Below are 26,360 nucleotides of genomic sequence, written 5' to 3'. Positions count from 1 at the left end.
TCATTGCACAACCTGAATCTGACCCACTTTACACAACCTTTGGGTAAAACTGCCAGTCCCCATTGTTTCTCTCTACCCCATAAAAACTGAGTTCAAAAATGGATAGGAAGAATGGATTTTATTGCCCTACCTGATAAAGAAAAACCACCAAGAATGTGAACGGCAGCTTTCTGATTATTTATATGTCCCCTATAGGTATCCAATCCCTCAACAGTATACAAATTCCTGAGAGGGCCTGACAAAACACTTGAGGACAGAGCAGGAAGAAAGGAGAATGGCAGCTGCTAGAAGAAATGAAGGAGGGATTTTAGTCCTCTCCTAGGGCAGTGACAGGGCTTGAGAAGGAAGAATCTTGCCCTCCTGTGTTTGGTGTGATGTGGACTTGAAATCTGCGGGCAAATCAAAAACAGCAAAGAGCAGAGTCCTCAAATCTACCAGGTCTATATACCAGCCCCGGGGTACTTAATGGAAAGTGAACTCACACTTCTCATTAAGAGTCCAGGTTAACTTAAATGCAGAACCCTGCTCCGGTCTGGAGCCCCAGCGCGTCTCCGGGTGCGTGAAAACTTGCCCTTGGTTTAGGCGGGTCGTTTGAAGAACTCAGAACTCCGACAACCAACAGGCTCTCGGGACGCGTCCCTGGCCAGGGACTGCCCTCTCCAGCCGGCAGCTCCTGCTGATGCTGTCCAGGCATCGCCCAGGGGAAAGGTTGCAAAGCGGTCGGAAGGCGCGGGAGGAGTCTGGCGGTGATTGATGGGGAAGGGACGCATGAATAAAAGTACTTGTCTAGGGACAGCAAGGACCCCGACCGAGCGAGCTGTGGAGGCTACTTGGTCTGGCATTCGCTCCGCGTTTCGTCAGAGGCAGACCCGCCCGCGGCTGGAGGGAGGCGTGCTCGCCCGCGGAGCGGGCTGCCGGCAAGCTGCGAGCAGAGCTTCCCGGGAAGGAGGTCACCGCTGGTCGCTCTGAATCTGGTGCTCCCGATTCGAGAGGTAAACACTCTGGCTTGGTGTGGAATTAAATCAGTGATTGAACCTTGGGTTAGTAGTTTTCAGTAGATTCAGCTTGGGTTAGTAGTTGTGGATATATATTTTTTATCTAATTTTTTTAAAAAAGATGTATAGAATACAATGAATTGTATTGTTGGAGTAAAGGAGGTTGGAAGAGGAGAGCACATGAGAGTCAGAAGTCATTTTGAGGGGACAGACGCTTGCGAGTTAATGCTGATACTCCCCCAAGCCGGTCGACTGAAGTATCTGAGTCATTCGGTGCACTCCGGGGGGCGCGGGGGCACTCCAGGCGCCGGCAGCTGGGAAGTAGCGGCTTTCACTCTCCTGGGGAGTCTTGTGGTTTAGACACCTGGTATCCGCGTTCCCTGGGGAGCAAAATGCAGATTGGCGTATGCGCTTGGCCTCTAAATGCCTTGATCCCCCAGTTCCCACGCGTCTGTAGCCAGAACGTACGTGCTTCCTCTGGGCACATCAGGGAGCTCAGAGCTCTGCCTCGGACACCCATCCTTCTCCTCCTGGCACACCCCTTCCAGAATGCCCCCGCGCCACTGCGAGTCACTTATCCCGCAGGGGAACGCCAGGGAGGAAACACACACATACACACACACACACACACACACAGGAATAACTGGAGCTGGAAGGACAATCGACGGGCGCAGGAGGGTCACGCGCACCAGCTCAGCACTGGCGCGCAAACTTAAGTTACATTTGCGCGCGGGTAGTGGCCGCGCGGCTGCGCTCTGCGGGAGCGGTTTGCAGGGGCGTGGCTGGGGTAGCTGACCCAAGCGTCCTGTCTTTCTTCCCTAGCTGGTCTCCAGACTCAAAGCTGCAGAGCAGCCACCGGACGCCCACTGGAGCAGGCAGCAACATGCAGCCTCTGCTACGCTGGAGCAGACGCGCCCTGGTGGCGTTGATCCTCGCCTTCGGCGTGGCGGGGGTCCAGGGAGAAGAACCGGGATTCCCGCCGGCCGGGGCTACTCTGCCACTTCTGGGGCATGGAGAGATAACGACGCCCCCCACTGAGGTTTCCTGGCCGAGGGGTTCCAACGCCAGCGTGCCGTGGTCCTCTGCACCTCCGCAGATGCCTAAAGCAGGGAGAACACCTGGAGCCCCTCCACGCGCCTTCTCCCCTCCCCCCTGCGAAAAATCCTTCGAGATCAAGGAGACTTTCAAGTATATCAACACGGTGGTGTCCTGTCTAGTGTTTGTGCTAGGCATCATCGGAAACTCCACACTGCTGAGAATCATTTACAAGAACAAGTGCATGCGAAACGGCCCTAATATCTTGATAGCCAGCTTGGCTCTGGGAGACCTGCTGCACATCATCATTGACATCCCCATCACTGTCTACAAGGTAAAGGGTTAATATCTTTGGGAGGGTGCCTAGTTAGGAGGAGGGAGATGGGACAGCCTTTGGGAGCCACTTACTCAAGAAGATCCATCACCTCCTAAAGTTAGTGTCCCTGGAAATAAATTCCCTGCTGGTCTTCAGTAAACTTAGGCTAAGCTTAGATCAAGTGTAGTCCCCAACCCAGCAAGATCAGCCTCACTTGGGAACTTGTTAGAAATGACATTTTAGGGCTGGACCTCCAGCCTGCTGATTCAGAAACTCTAGGATGGAGTGCAGTAGTCTGTATTTTAACAAGTCCTTCATGTGATGATGATGAACTGTAAAGCTTGAGAACCACTGGTCCTGAGGTATCTAGTCCCTAAGCACAGCTCACTGGGTCCATTCTCTCTGCAAAGATGTGGTCCGTGGACTGGCAGAACTGATATCACTAGAGAGCCTGTTAGAACTGCAAGTGCAGGCCAGGCTTAGAAAAGCAGAATCTGTGTCTTAAGGTACCTAGGTGATTCATATGCACACTAGCCTTGGGAAGCACTTTTGTAGAGGGCCCTGAAAGAAGAGGGGCTGGAATGGGTTTTTGGGAAACAAATGGGTTAGAAAAGACCCAAACTAGTGAGTACACTAACACAGTTCACCTGCTGTGAATGACTGTATTGTACCGACTCTTTATCGCATGCCTACAGGGGGCCAAGCACTGAAATGGACTTTTGACAACCCACAAGTAGGTATTTCTCCGTTTTTACAGATAACTGATAAGATCCTCAAGGTCTCATAGTTAGTAAGAGGTGGAGGTGGGAAACAGACCTAAATCTATCAGGTCCAGAGTACAAGTTGTACCCTCCTTCAATTACCTTGTGAACAAACCGAAGGGGGGGTGCTTTCCATGTGAAGTCTCTAAGGCTTTCAGTAGCTAACATTACTGTGATTACTATGGGCATCAGAGGAAACAGGCAGGGAGAGCTAGGGCAGGACGTACACCCCCACATTATTTGACACCAGGTTGCTTTGGAACTCTAGACACATCCCAACGTCTCTGGGCCTCAATTCTCTCGAACCTACAATGAGACTGTTAGAGCCAACTTACTGGGGTTTTGTGGTACTAAGAAAAATAGCCTAAGTGAAAGATCTGAAAGATTCTAAAGACCCATGCAAGTATGTGAAACTCTCCTTACCCATTATGATCAGCAATAGAAAGCCATAAAGAAGAACAGAAGCAAAGTAAAGGAATGGGAAGGTGCTTTGGGAATTTTTTCCTGAAGGTAGTCCAGGGCTCAGTACAAGGGGAAAAGATGGCATGGAGGGCTAGAAAAGCATGGGGAGGGAGTTTCAATTTTTGTTGAGGAGTCATCACCATAAGCCGTGCCTTTAAGTCCTAATCCAAATAGCCATTCTTTAAGAGAATTTTAGCAATTTCTGAAGTTTAGAAATAGGATTCAAATTAAGATCCAGGCTCTAGAAGGAAACACTCCCACAAATGGGGGATAAATAGAAGAAATCCTAAAATCCTGCGTGGCAACTTGTTCTTCTGAAGTCTGAAGTTTCCTGGGAGAAACACCATCTGAAATGGGTCCCTTGAATGCAGTGACAGTTCTGTTAGAGCCAGAGGTGACACCTTTACTTCGTTAGGGAGTCCCACAGACCAAGTGTTAGCATTCCAATTTGGCAAAGGATTCCAATTCAATTCACCAAAATGAACTTGAGAAACTGTAGAGTACAAGGTGTTGAGAAATATTTAAACAAGTGTTGAATGAGAGCCTTCTGAAAAGGGAGATTGCAGTCTAGGTTTGCTAGGCTTGCATTTTGTGAAGGGTCTCTCTGGGGAGGTCTCAGAAAACCCCACATGTCCAGTTCAGTCTCTGAGTCAGAGACCTTCCTAAGTCAGCCAGCAGCTCCAGTGCTGTGTGGAAGATGGGGTTGAGGACATTTTCTTCTAGATGGGTTGCTTCTAGGCCAGATTAAATGAGCTCTTCCAGGACCATCTTACTTTGTCTGTGTGGTCAAATGCTTATGCTCGATCAACCGGAGGATATCTGATTCCCAAGGGGGCACACAGCTTTTACTTCCATTTCAGTTTTCTTTATGATTTCCCTAGGAAATTACCTCATTTTGCCTGAAACCATTTTGTCCGTTAAAGCTGTGTTTTTACTTCTGAAGTAAACAGACTAATGAGTCATTACAAATCTGGCCATCTAGTCATTTATGTTGGTCATAAACAAATCCATCACAGAGAGTAAGGTCCCATTGCCATGTTTGCCAACATGGAATCCTATGTGGGAGCCTTTGGTTTATTTTTATGGCATTCATAAATATGTGTCACTTGAAGCATAATATAATAATAATGGATGCCAACTATTTTTTTTTAAAGATTTATTTATTTGACAGAGAGAGATCACGAGTAAGCAGAGAGGCAGGCAGAGAGAGAAGAGGAAGCAGGCTCCCCGCTGAGCAGAGAGCCCAATGCGGGGCTCGATCCCAAGACCCTGAGATCATGACCTGAGCTGAAGGCAGAGGCTTAACCCACTGAGCCACCCAGGTGCCCCTGGATGCCAACTATTATGCACAGGTTCTTGGTTTATCTCACGAAATCACTGCAAGAAACCCTCTGGAGGGGGGCGCCTGGGTGGCTCAGTGGGTTAAGCCTCTGCCATCAGCTCAGGTCATGATCTCAGGGTCCTGGGATCGAGCCCTGCATGGGGCTCTCTGCTCAGCAGGGAGCCTACTTCCTCCTGTCTCTCAACCTGTCTCTCTGCTTATTCGTGATCTCTCTCTCTCTGTCAAATAAATAAATAAAATCTTAAAAAAAAAAAAAAAAGAAAGAAACCCTCTGGAGGATATATTGTTGTCATCCCTGTTTTATGGGAAAACTACACATTGGAGTGAAGAAATAACTTGCCCAGTGTCACACCACTGGATAGTGATGAAACTAGGGCTCCAATGCATCCATCTGGTCCTAGAAACTGTGGTCTTCCCTGACCCTCTGCGCTGAGTGAGCTCAGACCCAGCATGCCGTTCTCCCGCATGGAGTATTGCTAGAACCTCATTTGAGTACACTGGCGGGATTATACAATACACTAACACACAATAGGATACTTGGCATAAGTTTTCAGTTCTCATCTGAGTCATTTGAAGATTTCTCTTTTTTAAAGATTTTATTTATTTATTTGAGAGAGAACACTAGTAGAGAGAGGGGCAGTGTAGAGGAGCAGAGAAGCAGAGAGAAGCAGACTCTAACTGGGCAGGAAGCCCAATGCAGGACTCTATTCCAGGACCCCGGGATCATCACCTGAGCTGAAGGCAGATGCCTAAGCAACTGAGCTACCCAGGCACCACCACCCCCCCATTTAAAGATTTCTATCTCCTGAAATCCTCTTCAAATGTTCTTCAGTATATAATATGGTTAATATCACTGTTTGTTATTCTGGAGCCTTTATTTACCAAAACACCCAATTCAGACTAGTTAAAAGCCATTTATTCCCCTAAATAACTGTGAAAACATTTAAGTAAGTTTTTAAAAATGCATTTAGAATTTCAGCATGCTAAGGTATGATACTTAGCGCAAAGTAACTTAAGTGAAATCAGTGAGTTCTAATTTTGTTTTTGTGGGGTATTACAATTCTCTTTCAGAATTCAATTCACTGTATATATTATATAAAATATATATTATAATTAATATGGAATATTAATTTTATATATCTATATATAAAACATAAACAAATTTTCATTCTTATTCATACACATACACACACACACACACACACACACAACCAACATTCACAAAATTCTGGGGTGTTCATAGAACCCACCCAACCCATCTGTTGGCACACCCAAGGGACCATAAACATCAGTGTGAATCTATTACATTAATCTGGGGTTCAGTAAATCCAGTGCGCAAAAAAGTTGGCAAACCCCAAACTCTCATAGTCATGAGAGGCTATAGGTTATAGGCTATAGATCTGTTCTTGACTCCTTCAAGATACTGGGTCTGGAAACTTCCAGGTAGAGTCAGTCTTCTTATCAGGTCTCTTGTGTCAGAGAGGAAATTCTGACAAAGGCCAGAGAAGTGTTGGAGGACACCCAGCAGAGAGAAGCTGTTGAAGTGCCTCACATATTTACCTGAATACGCTGAAAAGAAGAGCCTGGTTTACCCTTCTCAGCAGTATATGCTAGGCTCTGACATGGACATTACATCAGGCTATCCAGGTGAAAATGAAAACTGCAGTCATCCGAAGAGGATATTCAAAGGTCTCTAGGTCTATTTATATATGTATGTATGTGAACACATACATACATATATAAGTGGATAGGTGAATATCATTTGGCACACTGCCTGACACTAGTAAGCAAAGAATAAATGTGTGTGTGTGTGTGTGTGTGTGTGTGTATGAATAAGAATGTAAATTTTGGGGTTTTTTTCCAGCTTTTGCCATTATAAACCTAACTATGAAGAATATATTTATACAAATGGCTTTGCATATATGTGTGACCATATCTGAAGGGCAAATTTCTAAACTAGAATTCCTGAATCAAAGGATATGTGCATTTGTGATTTCGATAGCTATCTCTACATTGCGCCCCAGAGGCATGATAGTCCTCTTAGTCTGAATCACCATTTTATGTAACATCTCCATACAGATATGCATGTATTAATGTCTATCTCTAATATATACATGGATCGCCATGCCAGCATGTACATGGTCTATATCTATACCTGAACCAAAAGCCAGGATTTATAAATATCTGATGTGAGGATGAATCTCTTCTTATTCACAAACTAATTGTGCCCTTCGGGTGTAGACTACAATGAATGCGGTAACCTAAATGTCTGTTACTGATGAGAGCCTAACTAACTACTAAGTTGTAGTAACACTGATGTCAAAGTTGCTAAAGCTGTGCAAAAAGCAAAAAAGCTGGCTGTACTTGCAGATGCTGTGAAGGTTTTATGTTGTGGTTGGTTGGTTGGTTGGTTGGTTGATTGGTTTGGCTTGGTTTGATTTAGTAGTGATATTTAACAAAGCTTGGTGGCAAGTTGAAGCTAAAATTTATTTAACTTTTTTTTAACTTCTCAAGCAATTAAAAATTCTTGAGCAAATAATGGGTTTTTAACTTATCTCTGGATTTTACTTAACACTTTCACTCTGTGTTATATTGGCATGGATAATTAAGTTAATACAGTTAATTCTCAAATAGAACTTCCTTTATGTGTAAGCAAACTGCATTTGCAAACAAATTGGCTTGTGAACTGTAAAGACAGTAACCGATAGGAACATTAGTTTGATAAAGATCCATATTTAATTATGTCCAGTGATGGTGGAGAGCCATTGGATGGCTTTGCTATTAAGATTTTATAGGTGGGGCACCTGGGTGGCTCTGTCGTTAAGCACCTACCCTAGGCTCTGGTCATGATCCCAGAGTCCTGGGATCAAGCCAGGCATCGGGCTCCCTGCTCAGTGGCAAGCCTGCGTCTCCCTCTCCCATTCCCCCTGCTTGTGTTCCTTCTCTCACTGTTTTTCTCTCTCTGTCAAATACATAAAAATATTAAAAAAAAAAAAGATTTTATAGGCTCTATTAGAAGCAAAGAGCCTGCCTTCATACCTCTGAGAGGCAAAATTGCTGATCTTTAATGTTTAACTAGTTAAAGTAGGGTACACCTCACATTTAAATGCTGGCATGTAAAAAGGTGGAATTGCTTCACTGAATCCACCAATGAGTTTTGAGTGAAGTGACCTTGTCAGGTAATCAGACATTTCCTGCTTGCAACACTATCTTTCTGAAAAAGCTTACCTTTCTCACTTCTAGTCTTATACCACTTCTAGTACTTAACAAGTTTGTGTGTGTGATTACTAGTTTCATAGCTAGAAGTCAAAGTCAATCGAACACCATCAAATTTAACTTTTGAAATTATAATTTTCTGGTCAGTAAATGAGGATTTATGCATATAGAACAATACATGAAGTACAAGTATCACTGGTTAGGAGAGTCTGATTCCTTCCAAGATAGTAACACCAATTAAGTTACTGAGATATTTTACTGAAATTTTTGTAATATTTAGAGATGTTCTAGGAGAAGTTCTTGAACCCAAATAGAACCTAGACACCTTGAGATTCATTTACTTAATGTGGAAAAAAAATGTTAAGGAGCACCAATTAAACACATTTAAAGTATTAGCTTTCTAAAAGTACTAATAAAGAGTTAGACTCTTAGCTCTGAATGACCTAGAATCAACTAACAAATAAAACTAACACCCCAATATCCACCTAGCTTAATGTCCTCAACAGTCAATACAGGACAGATGCTTTTTTTTTTTTAATTTATTTACTTAACAGACAGAGAACACAAGTAGGCAGAGAGGCAGGCAGAGAGAGAGGGGGAAGCATGCTCCCTGCTGACCATAGAGCCTGATGCGGGGGCTCAATCCCAAGACCCCGAGATCATGACCTGAGCCAAAGGCTTTAACCCACTGAGTCACCCAGGCGCCCCATGACAGATGTTTCTTGACAAAAGATGTTATGCATAAATGTAAGGACAGTGGACTTTTTTTTTCTTTTTTTTTTCAGATTTTATTTATTTATCTGATGCAGAGAGAGAGATCGCAAGTAGGAAGGCAGAGTAGGGGGGAAGCAGGCTCCCCATTGAGCAGAAAGCCTGATGCGGGGCTTGATCACAGGACCCTGAGATCATGACCTGAGCTGAAGGTAGAGGCTTAACGGACTGAGCCACCCAGGTGCCCCAGGACAGTGGACTTTTCTAATCATATTTTTTATAACTGCTTAGATGGAAAAAGGAGGGTATTTGCTCCTTCTCTTATATGAGGATATAAGTCATAGTCTTATATGAGGATAATTAGTCATATTAGGGGTGCCTGGGTGGCTCAGTGGGTTAAAGCCTCTGCCTCCGGCTCAGGTCATGATCCCAGGGTCCTGGGATCTAGCCCCACATAGGGTTCTCTGCTCAGCAGGGAGCCTGTTTCCCTTCCTTCTCTCTCTCTCTGCCTGCCTCTCTGCCTATTTGTGATCTCTGTCAAATAAATAAAAATAAAATCTTTTTAAAAAAAAAAGAGGATATTAGTCATAATTAAATAATAAGTCAATAGCATAATTCAAATAACCCAGAAACTTGAGATTTCATATTCCCAATTCATTGTTCCATACGTGGACTCCTATAACAAAATGATTGGCAAACTCTCGGCCTTGGGCAATGAAAGTTCCCTAGGTTAACCCTATGGTACTTCTTGCATTTGCCTTTGATCTGCCATTTGGTCACTCCATAAATCCAAGCCTCTTAAAATATCAGGGCAATGTTCCTTTCAGTAAGGGAAGGCTTATCTATCAAAGGCTTTACATCTTTTCTTTGCTCACTTTAAATGAGTCGGTCAAGATTGAAGACATTTCCATAGCTATACAAGAGGATGACAGAGCCAAGACACTGTTGTTTCAAGGCCAGGGAGCCACGTTCTTCATTTCTCAAAGAAAAACCATATAAGGTTATCTCCGTGTGGCTAATATGCTATAGTTGATTATTTTTAGAGAAACATGCCAAATGCTAATAAGTGACTAAGTGCTTTAAAGGGTGTTGACAGATAAAGCCCAAGTTGAAATAAGATTCAAGATGTAATTTATGATGTGAAACATTCTCTTTCAGGACTTCGCAGAGTTAAGACGAGGTTGGTTATGTTTGGGAAATAGCCGAGTGCGGTGTATTGGATATTGGATATACCTTAGCCAACAAGTCCTCTCTTCTTAGACTTCTGTTCTTCCCAGTGTTCTTATTTTAGGGATTGATTATTTCTCTTCTCCTATAGACCCTCTGGTGAAAATGTAAACGAAAAAGAAAACAGCCAAAGTGTGGTGGTAAGAGAGAAAGAGGGTCATGCTTGAGTCAGAAATGTATTAGCAAAGTGGATTGACGCATTTCTTGCCCCTTCTCTGACCCTAAGACTCTCAGCCATACCCAGGCCCTCTGACTTGTGTCCTCTCTCTACTTCTTTCCTCTTTAACTCCTTTCCTCTTTAACTCCATTGTAGGTTCCAGAAAGGAGGAAAACTATTCTCTGGATGTTTACATTGTACAAATCTTCTCTCCCCCCGACACTCAGTATTTCCAAATTATTTTAAAGAGCTTTTAGATTCCATAGTAATCAAGTCTTCCCATCATAGCTTACCAGTGTTCCATAAGATAGTGTCTGGATAGAATTCAGTTTAAGACATGAAATGATTTAATAAAGTTTGTGGACTTCACAAAGTTTGCAAATCTCTTTCTAAGCCATGAGATCATTGAGTTGTAATTCTTGCTTCTTCAGGTGTCCTAGGGATCCTAGAAGATATAGTTCAGATAAGTGAATCTGTTAATAAGCTAGGTGTGGGAAAGAGCATTTCTTATGCTCTTTGTTGAATTCTTCAGAATGTGTAATGTGTCTGAGTTTTTAGGCACAAACTATGGATATGTTAAGTTCAGATAATAGGAGAGTAGCAGTCTATATATTGACCTGTCACAGACTTGGAAATAGATTTCACTGTAACACTAGTAGGAAAATGTGTTTAAAGTGAACTTAAATTTCTCCTAAGACATTTATTTTTTATCTTTTTTTTTTCTATCTCTTTGCTTCTCCTGGAGATTTTGTTTCAAGAAACTTAATTCATCTTCATGGACTCATCATTCTATTTCGGCAAGCCATAGGAATGTTTCCAGAATGGGGAAAACCCTCTGTTTTGTTGGTGGGCATGCAAGATTCCCAGAAACAGAGCCTCCATCTTACACAATGCCAGGAGGCACTGCTCACATTGTGGTCTGTTTAAGTGTCATCCCTGGGGGATAAGCCAGCATCATTTCTGACCCACATATTTCTAATCCACATGACTTAATTTTTAAGTGTATAGTACATTTTAATGAGTGGAGGATGGAATTTGCAATTGATATTTGTCCCTAAGGGCACAGGTACACTATAAGTCAAAAAAGTATTTTCTACATATTTGACCATCAGCTTACTTTAAATTCTATCCCTATGTGTGATTTTAAAAAGAAATGGAAATCCTTGAATGAGGCTGCTCTCTCTTTAAAAAGCCAGTTCAAATCCAGAAAAACTCTTACCAGCTCTACAAAACATAGAAAAAAACGAAGAATACACCCTTCCCCAAAGTTGTGAAACACAACCGCTCCATTCTTTACCTCTTTTGACTCTTGTTGTAAAAACATTTCTGTTATCCAGCCATTTGAAGGCAATGTTCACAGCTTATCACAGCAATCAGGCCAAATAACCCCGGTGTTTGCTAATATGCTGCTCACCCAGCCTCTGAAACAATCATCTCCTACAGCATCTCCACGCTTAAGTCACTCATCTCCATCAAATTTACAACTAACGCTCCTTGTAGGATCCCATGAGATAGTGAGAAACGGTAGGTTCTGTTTTATGTCATTCATTTCCCTGGCAGCTTTGAGGAAGAGAGGACAGCAAGGAGTTTTTGCTTTTCACATTTTCTAGCCTTCTTGGAAGGCAGAACTCTGAAAAGAGAAGAGCCACCCATCATCCTCAATCCCTTAACGACCCTAGCTTCATGTGTCGACCGTACCTGATCTGGAAGGAGGAAGGAAGGGCAGGGACTGGACGATACAAAAAAATAAATGCATAGCCCTCTCCGTTCTCTAAAGAATTTGTTTCAAATATGGGAACTGAAAGTTCATGACAAAAATGTTAATCATGAGATTTCTGCCTTACGATCACATTCATTCTTTTAATCTTTCCACGTGCTCATTCACTGCTAACCAACAAGCTTTTAATGACTCGCTACTGTGTGCCAGGCACTATGCTGGACATTATAAATGTTACAGAATATCTGAAACAAATAAACAGTTAAAGCTCAGTATATCCTCTTAAGTAAAAAAAAAAAAAAAAAGAAAATGAGAAGATAAGAAAATAGTATATACATGGTTAATGAGGCGATTGAACATTTATTAGTGTAAGACGGTTAACTTTCAAATTTCCTGACTTTATGGGGCTTGATTCCTTCAGGCATTAACAATGGTATGTATTAACAGGTTTTTTCTTTTTCCATTTGATTTCTCAAGAATGTAATTTTTAATTAAAAAGAGAAATGAAAAATGCAAATCCCTCAGTTGGAGACTTTATAGGACTTACTTAACAATACTTATAAAGAAAATGTATTTATTTCCTGTTCATGCTGTTTACCCTTTTAGAAATTAAGAAAAAAACTCCATAATATAAAAATAACTTTTAAATATAATATAAAAATAATGTATTGGATGCCATGGACTTTTTCCTTTCTTAAACCGCTATTGCAACATAAAGTTATAAAGTCATGGTCATCTTTGAGTAGAAACCTTATAATCAGTATGATCACGTCTTTTTTCAATCTAGTGTTGATTCATTTATTTGTTTTTATTCATACAAAAGAAATGTTCTAGGGGAGCAGTATATGCCGTAGGGGAAAGGGATCAGCACAAGCGTGGACTCTCATTTGTCAAATGGACACCACTTTTCTCTAGGACCTAACGGTAAAAAAAATCTCTTCGTTGGATGAGCCATCACAATGTGAAAACCAGTAACAGTTAATGGGAATATTTTCTAACTGGCTCACATTTAATAAATAGTAGGTAATATGTATTCAAATTTACTTTTAAGCAGGACCTAAAAATTTAACTCATGTCACAGGGACCTAGAAACAATACAGAACTCTAACATTGACTTTGCAATTAAGGAGACTTGTTTGATTGCATGCTTGATTTGTGTTCAGTATTCAGGTCTTGCCCTTAGGTTTTGTCATTAAACCGGGTAAAGTCTCAAGAAAAAAACAAAACATAAGGAATAAGAGTGTGTTATTGCTGGATTTAGAGTTAGATTTGTTTCCACTTGCAATAAAGGGAACCGGTTTCCCCTACAAAGAGGAAAGCTATATTGTTGGGCTTCACATTAGGTATTGGATGTTGATTTTTGTCAAAAAATAGTGAAATAATTAATTTTCAGTTATAAAAATCTCTAAGAACATTTTTTTTAAGATTTCATTTGTTTATTTATTTGTCTGAGAGAGAGAGTATGCACAAGCAGGCAGAGTGCCAGGCAGAGGCGGAGAGAGAAGCAGGCTCCCTGCTAAGCAAGGAGCCCAGTGTGGGACTTGATCCCAGGACGCTGGGATCATGACCTGAGCCGAAGCAGCGGCTTAAGGGACTGAGCCACCCAGGTGTCCCCTGTAAGAACATTCTTTCACCAAATGTAAAGATGCTATCTTGGTTGAGAGTGATTTTTGTTTTTAAACTTAAGTAGCTTTCCCTCACCTTCATTCAGGGTTTTGTTTACCTCTGAACAAAAGGTTGGTGTCTTTGCATTTTAAATAAGCTGCAGCACTAAATTGTCCAAGACTTATTGGAAGCCATTAAGACTAAGATGAGCGTCAGTAGTGGGCCTGGTTCTGCGACTGGGTGTCTGGCCTCTCAGTGTCTCCAGAAGGTCTTCTGATTGGAGAGAGGCCGGGGTTGCAATGTCACCTTTCTCATTATGAAATAATAGAAGTGATATCTGGCGCTTTGCTGCTCATCTTTTGTGGCTCTCAGGAGCCACAAAAAGTGATGAAAAGCCAAAAGCTGATGAAGGTTAATACTCCCTAGTTTACAGTTCCTTTCTTTTTGGAGGGGTAGATTAAAAAATTGTAATCCCTCAGTTATGATTAGGTTTCTGACTATCTCCGTGCTGAACCTGAAGAGAATGGTTACAATTTTCAGTTTGTGTTTCCCTGTGTCCTATGATAACTTGGGTCAGAGGTTGGGCTGCAGGCCTCCCAGTGGTATGAAGAGCAATCACCCAATTTCTAGGCTAAGCCAAAAACAACAGTAACCTCAAAACAGGACCTAGATTCAGTGCAGAGCCCATTTCCATTGGCCAGACTTTTTCCCTTCAGTGGCCTGGACACGCATTCATCTTGATTCATTTGATGGTTGTACCTATGGGAGACCAATATTTGCATATTTGCATATAGTTTAAGAAAACAGGATATTTGAAAATTTCCTAAGTTTTAGATATTATATGAATAAAATAGCTAAGTGAGGGCACCTCGGTGGCTCAGCTGGTTAAGCACCAGCCTTTGGCTCAGGTCATGATCCCAGTGTCCTGGGATCAGGCTCAATCCCTGTGTTGACTCCCTGCACAGTGAGGAGCCTGCTTCCCCTCTCCCTTTGCTGCTCCCCCTGCTTATGCTCTGTGTGTGTGTGTGTGTGTGTGTGTATGTGTGTGTGTGTGTGTCAAATAAATAAAATCTTTAAAACATTGTTTTTAAATTCAAAAAATAAAAATATCTTAAAATTAAAATAAAATCGCGAGGTAATTAGGAGAAATTTGCTTCTGCATCTAGATATTTTACCATTGTTTGACACATAGCTGTGGGTTAACAAATACGAAAATTGATTTGATTCTAAACCATACTTTTTCTGTGGTCAGTTTCAGCAAAACTCTGTATAGACTCTAGAATCAGACCATGTGGGTTCAAATGTGGATCTGTTACTTATGTGAGTAATAAACCAAGTAAACCAAAGCCAGCTGTATTACTTGTCTAATGAGGAAAAGCAAATAACCACAAAATTTAGTGGCTTGAAACAATAGACATTTATTATCTCACACTTTGTGTGTGGGTCTTGAATTCCAGAACCAGAGTGAATGGTTCTGACTCAGAGTCCCTCTCTCATGAGAGTGCAGTCAAGATACTTCCCAAGGGCTGCAATTTTCTGAAGATTTGCCTAAAGCTGGAGGATTCTGTCATTCCTACACCTGGCACATTGGTGAGTCATTTTCAGGAGACCTCAGTTCCACACCTTGGCAGTCTGTCCATAAAGGGGTTTCAGTGCCCTCCTGATACGGCAGCTGGTCTCCCCAAGAATGAGTGATTCACCAGACTGCAAAGAACAAGCCACAGGCCTTTTGTGAACTAGTCTCAGATGCCACACCTCATCCCTTTTGCCACATTCTGTTCACTGAAAGCAGGTGATTAAAGCCAACCCACATCTCCAAGGGAAGGGAAATAAATGAGCCTTCACCTTTTGACGGGAGGGGTAGCGAAGAGCTTGTGGACACACTGACAACCAACAGAGCGTATTAATAAACTTCTAAGTGCCTCAGTTTTCTTATCTATGAAATACACATCGGTAGTACTATCTCATAGGATTTCTTTGCAGATTTCAGGCATATGATATGTGTAAAGTGCTTAGAATCCTATCATTATAAGTGCCATATAAGCATCAGGTTTGTTTTATTTATTTATCTTTTTCCCAATCGGTCTAAGGACAACCAGAATTAGCAGAAGGAATATCATCTAGGGATGCCTGAGTGGCTCAGTTGGTTAAGCGTTTGCCTTCGGCTCAGGTCATGATCCCGGAGTCCTGGAATCAAGTCTCTCATCGGCCTCCCTGCTCGGTGGGGAATCTGCTTCTCCCTCTGCCTTCTCTGCCTGCTGCTCCCCCTATCTCTCTCTGACAAATAAATAAATTTTTTAAAAATCTTTAAAAAAAAAGAAAGAATATTGTCTGGATAATTTCTAACAAACTAGTCTGATAGAGTCCTTGGAACTGTTTGGAACCTTTTTATTCTTATGTTTCCAAGTTCTTTTAAAGTATCTGGAGTTCATAGTTGGTTCAGACCTGAGGTAGCCTGAGTCTCCCCTCATTTCAGTAAATGCCTCCACCATTCATATGCCAAACCTCTTAAAGTTTCCTGACTCCACATATCCACCCCATAATAAGTCCTGCTGGCTCTGCCTTTCATCTACAACCCATTCTGTTCAGCCCCAGGTCACCACAGGCTCCAGCTTACCACAACGTCGTATCAAAATTTCCTTTCTAGACCCCACATTCTATTCCACATTGAGCAGCTACAGAGATCTTTTTAAAAACATAAATAAGAGTGTGCCATTTCCCTGTTGAAAAACTTGCAATATATTTCTTTAAAAAATTATTCCAACTCCTTTCTCTACCATTTCATCTCCTAGACACTTGGCCTGGATCACCCCACTATAGCCTTGATAGCCTTCTTCCTGTCCTTTCAGCTCACGAGGCTTATTTACTTATTTTTACCCCAGGACTTTTGCACTTGCTCTTTCCTCTGACCAGAATGTTCTTTGCATGGCTTACTGTCTTATTTTAGTCTTGTCCCTTACTCACACATTGCCTCTTCAGAAAGACCTCGTTGAGAATCCTATCAAAAAATTACTCCAAATCCCACCATATTCTCTTCATATGACAATACCTATGTGACACCATATAAAATATTTATGTTTCTTTTAATCTACCTCCCTCACTAGATTATAAACTTTATGAGAGTAGGAAGTTTGCCTTGTTCATTGATTGCACCCTATACTCAGAATGGGGTCTGGCACATATTGAATGAATGAATGAATGTGCAGAATTCTGAGTTAATTGATTAATCCAGAAGTCACGAGTGGGTACTAGTTGGACCACAGATATAGTTTTGTTAATACAATGTTATATGACAGTGATTTTTTTGAAGATTTTATTTATTTATTTGACAGACAGAGGTCACAAGTAGGCAGAGAGGCAGGCAGAGAGAGAGGGGGAAGGGGGCTCCCCGCTGAGCAGAGAGTCCAATGCGGGGCTCAGTCCCAAGACCCTGGGATCATGACCCGATCCAAAGGCAGAGGTTTTAACCCACTGAGCCACCCAGGCGCCCCTATGACAGTGTTTTTTTTAAAATGTGAGTTAATTGACAACTTTTATAATTATGAGGTTTTTATATAAACTCCAACTTTTTTGACTAAAATCAAGAGGATTTTTTTGTTTTGGTTTGGTTTTGGTTTTTTGTTTTTGTTTTTGTTTTTTTATTTCTTGGCAAAAATTGCATCTTGCTTTTTAGCAGCTTCTCCTTTTAGATGTGATTTGCCCCACACCCCGCCACTCTCTATTACTGACTGACACCACTAACCTTCCTACACCTGGCTCCCTCTTCCCCTCCTGCCTGGCCGTATAGATTTCCAGGATCCTAGATTAAGCATATCTGTGTAAGTTTGCCAACATCTGTCCTCCATGACAGTGTAACTTTTCATATCTAATTTAGAAATTAAATGGGTCTCGTGTTGGAGCTCCAAGGCATATTCATACTAGACTCATTTTAGCCTTTGGTGCCATAGTATAATAATCACCCAACTTGACACACTCCACAAAGAACCCTCTCACTAGTGAAAGGATGGAAAGACCCATTGTGTTTCAAAATAATTTTCACTTTGGGAAGATTATTCTTTAAAACATTTTTTTAAAAACATCAGTTTGAAAAACTTTTCTTTATTTTCAAAACCTCATGAACACTCAATCCAGATGTTTACCTAAAGTGATTCATTAACCAGTGTGAGGCACACCCAGTTGTACTAGGAAACAAAATAACTGAGTTTAACAATAGACGATTGCAGAAATATATGTATAATAGCAAGAACTCTTGTCTTTTGCTCCTTGTAGAGCTCGTGCTTCTGTATTTGGGGGGCTTGAATATTAAGCATCTGCTACACGGCAGGAAGTGTGTTAGGTGGTTGCACAGACCTTATTCTGCCTTATACTGTAGGGATGCTGGAGTGCAGAAATGAAACAAAACAAACAAGTAAATGTTATAATCCATGCAATAATTGTTGATAAGTGCTGTAGATAAAAAGAAAAGTAGAGTAGGGCAAGAGAGATGGGTACCGGACACTTTGCCATACTATCAATGTGGCTACCATAGGTCATGTTGAAAATACTAGCCTTGAGCAAAACCTGAAGAAGGCAGGGGAGTTCGCCGAGTAGATCTGTGGAGAAAGAGCCTTTCAGAATAAGGAGACACCGAGAGTAAAGCCCTAAGACAGGAGTGTGTCTGGGGCGTTCACGGAGCAGGGAGTAACTATTACTGCTGAGCTACTGGGTGGTCAAGTTGACTACAGTAAATAGAAGTATACAGATGCCTGCACTGTTCCCTGTAGGAGTGGTCTAGTCTCCCCAGCTGAGAAACGTTTACCATCTGTTTTTAACATTTATAGTCTCTATTTTGGTTTGGCCATGACCTGAGCACGTGAGACTCCATGGCAGTATAAGAGATGTTTGCGGGCAGCAGGGTCTGTCTTCTAAGGGGAACTTACAAGACTCACCCCGGTTGGCCCCATGGTCAAGATCCTGATCCTGTGTATGCATAACAAATTCTCATGAACTGGCTGCGTTTTCATTATTCCCAACCACTGTCCTAATCCATATATCGAACACTGGTGCTTTTCAAAGGAGCAGTCCATGAGTAAAGGAGTAAGAGCTGGAATTGCTTATCTTACTCCCGCATGCTAATTACGGTCCACTAAGTAATGCGGTTCAGAGGGCACTGTGTGAGTATCTCCCTCACAGAACTTCATGTCTTCTCATGCAGCTGCTTGCGGAGGACTGGCCCTTTGGAGTTGAGATGTGTAAGCTGGTGCCTTTCATACAGAAGGCCTCCGTGGGCATCACTGTGTTGAGTCTGTGTGCCCTAAGTATTGACAGGTAAGAGTGGATATTTAAGGCAGCTATATCCTGAACACGAGCTCAGGATACGAGCGATTGCTTTGTTACTTAGAAAATAAACTATGTAATTCAATGAAACAGGCTCTGTCAGCTTTACAGATAATTCTATTTTGTGCTTCAGATATCGAGCCGTTGCCTCTTGGAGTCGAATTAAAGGAATCGGGGTTCCAAAATGGACAGCAGTAGAAATTGTTTTAATTTGGGTGGTCTCTGTGGTTCTGGCTGTCCCTGAAGCCGTGGCTTTTGATATTATAACCTTCGACTACAGAGGACGTTACCTGCGAACCTGCTTGCTTCTTCCTACTCAGAAAACAGCCTTCATGCAGGTGAATTTTGCCTTTTCCTTTCCTTTCTGTTCTTGCCTTATAAATATTTAGCTACTTTCCCCCAACCCTCCCTTCTTGGGAAGCTATTGATTTATGACTGTTCTTGGCATAAATTAAGAGCGTAAGCCCCAGGACTGTGGGGGGAATGGTGACTAATGACCCATGCTGCAGGAAGCTAGGTCACTACTTATGCAAGAACCCCTGGTGCCCAGGGATACAGATAAACCAAGTTCACCTGAGAGAATCGATCTGCATTTATAGCTTCTCTACTCAGCTCGCCCAGAAGGACTGACAGCTACTGCATATTCTGCGTAAGACAGCACAGCGGTCATCAGAGGGAGTGGATGGTTCAGTGAACGATCGAGTGGAAGATGGCCTGATGTGGGTGGATTCTGCACGGCAAGGCTGTCCTCTCTCTAAAAGGAGAGCTGCTGTTGCAAAGAATTTTTCATCTTGGCCATTTATTCAAGAATGTTTATTCAGGAAATAGGGGGAAATGGCAATGCTGGTATTTGTCAGCATATTGTCATTTAAGTGTAAAATGCTATTCCCACCAGAATGGGTCAGGAAAAGTTAATGCACTTGGTCCAGGTATCACAAGGATTATTTTCTATTTTATGTATAAGACCACATACAGGGTGCCTAGGTGGCTCAGTGGGTTAAAACCTCTGCCTTTGGCTCAGGTCATGATCCCAGGGTCCTGGGATCGAGTCGCACATTGGGCTCGCTACTTAGCAGGGAGCCCGCTTCCTCCTCTCTCTCCCTCTCTCTCTCTGCCTGCCTCTCTGCCTACTTATCTCTGTCTGTCAAATAAATAAATAAAATCTTAAAAAAAAAAAGAAGACCACATGCAAGTTTAGGGATTGCATATATCATGGTAATGAAAAGAAATGTGAGACATTAATGTGAAATTGAGAATGAGATTGCTGACTTCTTGTTTATCAGTTAAAAGGGAAAAGTACTGCACAGATGACATAAATTCTACTCCAACACGGATATATTTGGAGCAAGAGTTTAAAAACAAAGCAAAAAGATAGAGCAGAAATAGAATAAAATAGAATAAAAGGCATAAGTCATAAGCTTTGATTTTCCAATTATAAATTAGATTTATACATTTCTTAGCAAAATGATTTGTACAGACTTTCCACATCAAGTTTTTTCCAGAAAACAGACTTGTTAAAAAGTGAAACCTTCTCTTAAACATTAGGACATCTTTACATATTCAGATATGGTATTTCACATGAATATATTATGGATTATTTTGCTTATGTGAAGGCAAAAATATTTGGAATACCATATATTTTTAATTTTACCCAACTGCTTAAATTTTTGTGCATAATTACAGCACACTGCCTTAGAGAATTAAAATGCTCTTTAGGGAAAGTTTGTTTCATTTAGTGTGAGTATTTAATTATTTGTTCAGTAGACGTGGCCTCAAAGATTCTATACAGCCTCTATGAAATGGATCTACTTTAGAAGATAATTATTCCTTGATGAGTATGTTGACTTTTTTTTTTTATTTAGCCCTTGACATATAAGATTTTTTTTTTACAGAGGAATGATAATCATGCAATTCTCCTTTTTTTTCGCCATAGTTTTACAAGACAGCTAAAGATTGGTGGCTGTTTAGTTTCTATTTCTGCTTGCCATTGGCCATCACTGCTTTTTTTTATACCCTGATGACCTGTGAAATGTTGAGAAAGAAGAGTGGCATGCAGATTGCTCTAAATGACCACTTAAAGCAGGTAAGAGAACAGAAATTTGTGCTGACTCATGATTACAATGATGATTATGAATTAGAAAAATATTATGGTGATAAAAATTATGATATAGTAAAGTATATTTCCTTTTTCTTGCTTCTGGCATTTTTTGAATAGACAAAAGAATATCTTTTCTATTCTCTATCTAGAGATATTCTATTCTATCTAATCTAAAAGGATCTAGAAAGAGCCATTACTCTTTGAAGATGAATCTGAGGTCAATTTAGTTCTAATTCACAGTGACTATTCAACTTAAAACTCTGTGTTCAGGATTTTTACAAATACCACTGACTTTCTGTAAACAATATTAAAGGTTCTGTTTGGTAAGAGAGACCGCTGTAATTATCTGAACCATCTATTTAGTCTCTGGCTCTGGTTTTATTTCAGAGACGGGAAGTGGCCAAAACAGTCTTCTGCCTGGTCCTTGTCTTCGCCCTATGCTGGCTTCCCCTTCATCTCAGCAGAATTTTGAAGCTCACTCTTTATGACCCGAATGATCCTAATAGATGTGAGCTTTTGAGGTAAGAAACATAAAGTAGACAAAGTTTTTGTAGATAAATGCCATTCAGAAGTTTTGGGGTTTTTTTTTCCCCATTGATCCCTTTCATAGGCAGAGAGAGTGCCATTTTGCTAGTCTTTAGGGAGCAATTAAGATTCCCATTTTTGGTCTTCACCCGTTGTAGGGGAAGGAATCAAGGGGACTTGTGAGAACACTGGAAATGAAGAGGCAGAGCTGTCAAAATGATGAGTGGGCGCCACAATTGGAAATTCCACCTCGGATTGTCCTTTGCACACTTTGAGAAGCCTTCTTAGCAGCTGGCCTCCACACTTCAAATGAGATTTTATTGTTAGAGAGAGAACTGGGCACGGGCGGAGGGGTGTGCTAGCAGAGACCGAGGGAGAGAGACAGAGAGAGAGAGGTCATCCTTAGCAAAGACCAATGATAAAGCCAAAATTAGGGATATGAATAACTTTTTCCTTCACGAAAACTCCAGAGTTTGCCAAGAATACATGCATAAAGCAGCGTATTATTCACAGACATATTTGGATTGTTTTTTGCAGCTTTTTGTTGGTATTGGACTACATCGGCATCAACATGGCTTCCCTGAATTCCTGCATTAATCCTATAGCTCTGTATTTGGTGAGCAAAAGATTCAAAAACTGCTTTAAGGTAGGAGTATTTCAAAATAAAAAGCTCTTTTTGACCTAGCATCAAATATAGCCTTCCCAAACTATTCATACTTCTATCTAAAGAGATTTAGTAAATTGGTTTACTGTTTTCCCTTGCATTACATCACAAATGATTTTTTTTAATATGGGTTCTGCTCATAAATCCTCTATTTGATTTCCACCTGTAAATCCTCATCAGCTAGTCCTTACTGCCTGAACCAATCAGTGGTACTCCTAGAAATGCTCAGAAAATTAGCAAAAAGTACATATAGTGATGTCTGACAGATATCATCTGATAAAATAAGAGCTAAACATGAATTAAATGCACTGTTCCCATTTTTTAGGGGTTTGGGACTGCACAGCATGGTTTGGATTTTAACTCATTTAGTTATAGTATTCATTTGGATGTGAGAATAGCAAGCCAAATGAAGACATTTCATTGAGATTTTACCTCTTTCCACCTTGTTTGTATAGTAGAGATGTGCTACTTGATGTGGAATATGTGTCATTATTCTTGATTTGGCCACTTGCACTGTAACATCCATCCATCCATTCATTCACTCCTTTAACAATCTAACATGAATGAAATAGTCCCCTTCCCTGATATGGACATGATCCATTTGTCCCTGGGAGTTCATTCCTGGAAAGAACTTAGCTTCCTTGTAAAACTAAGTCAGTCTCATAGACTCATGGATCTCAGAGTGAGAACATTCATCAAGATCAGCTCCCTCATTTTATAGCACAGAAAACAATGGACCTCCCACTTTCTTAGACATGAAAATGGTACAAACAAAGTTTTGGATTTAAAAAAAATCCAAGAAAAGAAACTGGACAAACAAAACTGAGACACTTGTATACTTTGTAAGTTTATTGTGTGATAATGTTGAAAAGGCACATGAGCATAACATGTGCCTAACACAAACTGGCAATCCAATACTAAGTTCAATGACATGGGAAGATGTTTGTGACACCATCAGGTGAGAAAAAGCAGGTTATGGACTAGTACATACAGCACAGTTATATTCAGATAAATTGTACACACACTTCTACAAACACACATATACAGTCATGTGTATGAATGTGTGTAGTATTTCCATATGCGTTGGAAAATGTCTTGAGTTATGTACTTATCAGATATTATGAGAATTTTTCAAGTAATCAAGGGTAAGTATCAAGCTTTAAGTGGCTTTTCCCTTTAAATTTAATGAAAAGATGAGTTTTCCTGATAGACATTTTTCCTGTATTTTGTGGTTTAAAAAATTATCATATATGACTTACGTAATTATATATTGTTAAAGGGAAGAATAAGAGAGAATGGAAAGAAAGGGGCCAAGAACTCCTGACCATGCCAAGAAAGTCAGAACCCCAGAAAGTAGGAGGAGTCAGCCCAGTGTCACTGGTGTGAACGTATAACGAGTTCTTTTGCTTTATACAGTCATGCTTATGCTGCTGGTGCCAGTCATTTGAAGAAAAACAGTCCTTGGAGGAAAAGCAGTCGTGCTTGAAGTTCAAAGCTAATGATCACGGATATGACAACTTCCGTTCCAGTAATAAATACAGCTCATCTTAAAAAGAAGACATATCCACTTAATGCCACATTCTCTATTGTGGACAGAAGTCATTAAATCAAGGAGGACTTTGCCAAAACAAAACAACTGTGTGCTTGCACAAAACAATGTAAGAATGTAAGAGTGATTCTTCTCTTAACACTCACAGTGACACATGACATTCCGTGAGCTGTTTACAGCAGGAGAAGAAAAGCAGTGAGAATTGGGAAAGCCTCATCATGGAAGCACTTAACTTTTTACAATCAGCACTCAGAGTAGCTCTTGATAGCTTCCAGTATATTTTGCCCCACTTACCTTTAAGCTGAGCTCACTCTGCATTCCTATTAAAGAGGTTTATTTTTTAAATTAATGTGAGTCTGATATAAAGGAAGAGGTGTCACTGTAAAATGGCATTTTTAAATAAAGTTTAAATGACTCAACTTAAATTTAAAAAAAATCCTTCAAAAGAGCTTTTTTATTCATGGTGTCACACCATTGGTTGGGTTATAAAATGTGAAAGCAGGTTAGCTGGTGTATTTTTGTGACATGAGAAACATATTTGAAGGGTCAGGAGGTAGTATCAGAAGGAGAGATTGAGGTTTTCAAAAATCATTAGCCTTTCTACGTCCAGATAAGATCAAATGTCACAAAGGGAAAGAGAGAGGAGCTATGGAATGCGATCTCAAAAGACTGCTTTGAAATCTCCCATTCATGTACTCTGCAAAGAAAACGTTACCCACAATTTTGGGGGGATTATTAAAACATTCTTCTTCTTTCATTATTGTAGTTCAAACACTATTTGTTTAGTTTTGTCATCTGTCAATACTTAGCTACGATATAGGACATGCAGATGATGACACAAAGGGCTGGCCCCAGCGTTCACACCTTTACGATGGAAAATGCCAGCAACGCCATCGTGGACAGCATGCGTGGTGCCCGGAGCCGTGTCCACACAGCCAGGAGAAAGCAGCATTCTCTCCCACAGACAGTAGTTAAAAGTCTCTGGCATAGGTCTCATACGGTAATGATAATACTGTCTTTTTAAATCACGCAGATTAATCAATTTAACAGCTAACTGTAAAGCTTATTACTAATTTTTGTATTATTTTTGTAAATAACTACTAGAAAACAGTTCTCAACGTGGTGCTTTTTTGTCACATACAGGCAAAACTGCCTTTTGGGACTGTAAGAACTCCTTGTGCCTTCTTGCCTCATTCTTTCATCTCCCCAGCAAAGTGCCTTAGGTTAACTTGGGATGATATGTGTGTGAAAATATGTCCAAGAGAGAACGGAAGGGAGAGGAAATGAGGTGGGGTGGGAGGAAACCCGTGGGGACAGATTCCCATTCTTAGCCTGAAGTTCGTCATTGCCCCGTCACATCAATGTAAAAGGTCCTGATTCTGTTCCAGCAAAACACAGCTCAGTGTTCTCAGAGTGGCTTCAGGAATAAATTGGGCCCAAGAGCTTTAGCTCCATCTTAAAATATAACAGTTTCTACTTTTTTGGTTTTTTTTTCCTTTCAGTAACCCTGGGCCACATGTTGGAAATGAGCTAGCAGCGTGGTTCTCTGCCAGCATTTACTGTGATAATACAGTAAGCCAAAACCCAACAGTGTGGCCAAAAAAAAATTCACATGCCACATGGATTCTATTTACAAATCACTCATGATCTTGTTTATTAGCTTCTTCCTAATCACTTTTTCAGACGCTTGTCAACACAAAAGACATGTCAAACTTTGGATTTTAAATTCACTTTGGGTGACTAATATCTTCACGGTTCATTAATATATTTTTTTTATCCTACTTAAGTTTTAGCTCCTTTTTATTACATTACCATGGACTGGGTTTTGGTTCTTCCTCCTCATTTACATCCCAGTACGCTTTTCTTCTCCAAATCAGACTGTGGTCTGTAATCATCTTGCCAAATTTTGGAAACTGCACACGAAGGGTACATACATGTACTATTTATCATGAAGTTGCATCCAGTAGCTTTTCTAAAAATGTCTGATTTCAAAATTTTAGCATACTGATAAAAGTTGGTAAGAAACAAACATGATCTCTTTGACATGATTAAAACCAGTATGGCCAAAGGAATACAGTTTATAGCAAAACATGGAAATGCTGTAATGAACTTTATAAAATTGTAATATAAGCATGTAAAATAATTATATATTTTGTTTTTCTGTGGCCACTTAAAGTGGCAACTACTGTAGTTGCTGATTCATTATTGTGTAAACAAAATCAATAAAAATTTAAATTGTTAAACAAAAAAAGACCTGCTTATTTTTTTTACTGCACAGGAATGATTTCTTAAATACTAATTGATTAAGTATTGGAAGGTAATACAAATGTTACAAGTAGACATTATTTATGTTAAACATACAATAATCAAGGAAATATAAAAGTTGTTAAATTAAAATGCCAGGTTTCTGGTCTCTGGACTGCATTGGCATTATTGTCATTGTTGTTTTATTGTTGTGAGTAACCAGATATGCATACAGACATTCAGTGTTCCATAGCTGAGTATCTGGATGATAGTTTTCAATGGCCTCTCCTGTCTTCCTATCTCTGGTTGCCTGACTTTGGAGCATTTCACCAGTTAATCATTATTGTACCAAAGATGGAAAGTGAAAGGTTGAAATGAGATTTGGGGATTACTCACTTCATTTCACAAGCTTCTTTTGAG

General features: G+C 40.7%; 1 protein-coding gene across 3 annotated transcripts; it reads left to right on the top strand.

Annotated features, from left to right (window-relative positions):
* Positions 1-678: 678 nt before the first annotated feature.
* EDNRB (endothelin receptor type B) lies at positions 679-25,947 on the top strand. Of its 3 annotated transcripts, none has more exons than XM_045978320.1 (8): positions 679-992; positions 1,829-2,364; positions 18,739-18,851; positions 18,994-19,198; positions 20,794-20,943; positions 21,346-21,479; positions 22,021-22,129; positions 23,564-25,947. In XM_045978320.1, exons 2-8 carry the CDS (start codon positions 1,879-1,881, stop codon positions 23,696-23,698), a joined length of 1,332 nt encoding a protein of 443 aa, XP_045834276.1. In that variant the 5' UTR covers positions 679-992; positions 1,829-1,878; the 3' UTR covers positions 23,699-25,947. The 3 variants fall into 3 exon arrangements, with proteins under 3 accessions (XP_045834276.1, XP_045834275.1, XP_045834277.1); XM_045978319.1 differs by having other exon boundaries at positions 680-992; positions 1,818-2,364; XM_045978321.1 differs by lacking the exon at positions 679-992 and having other exon boundaries at positions 1,659-2,364.
* The last annotated feature ends 413 nt before the right edge of the window (positions 25,948-26,360 follow it).

Source organism: Meles meles, chromosome 14 (genome assembly GCF_922984935.1).
Source record: "Meles meles chromosome 14, mMelMel3.1 paternal haplotype, whole genome shotgun sequence".
Taxonomy (NCBI): domain Eukaryota; kingdom Metazoa; phylum Chordata; class Mammalia; order Carnivora; family Mustelidae; genus Meles; species Meles meles.
Note: the sequence above shows the minus strand (reverse complement) of the source record. Positions and strands in the feature narration are given on the sequence as shown.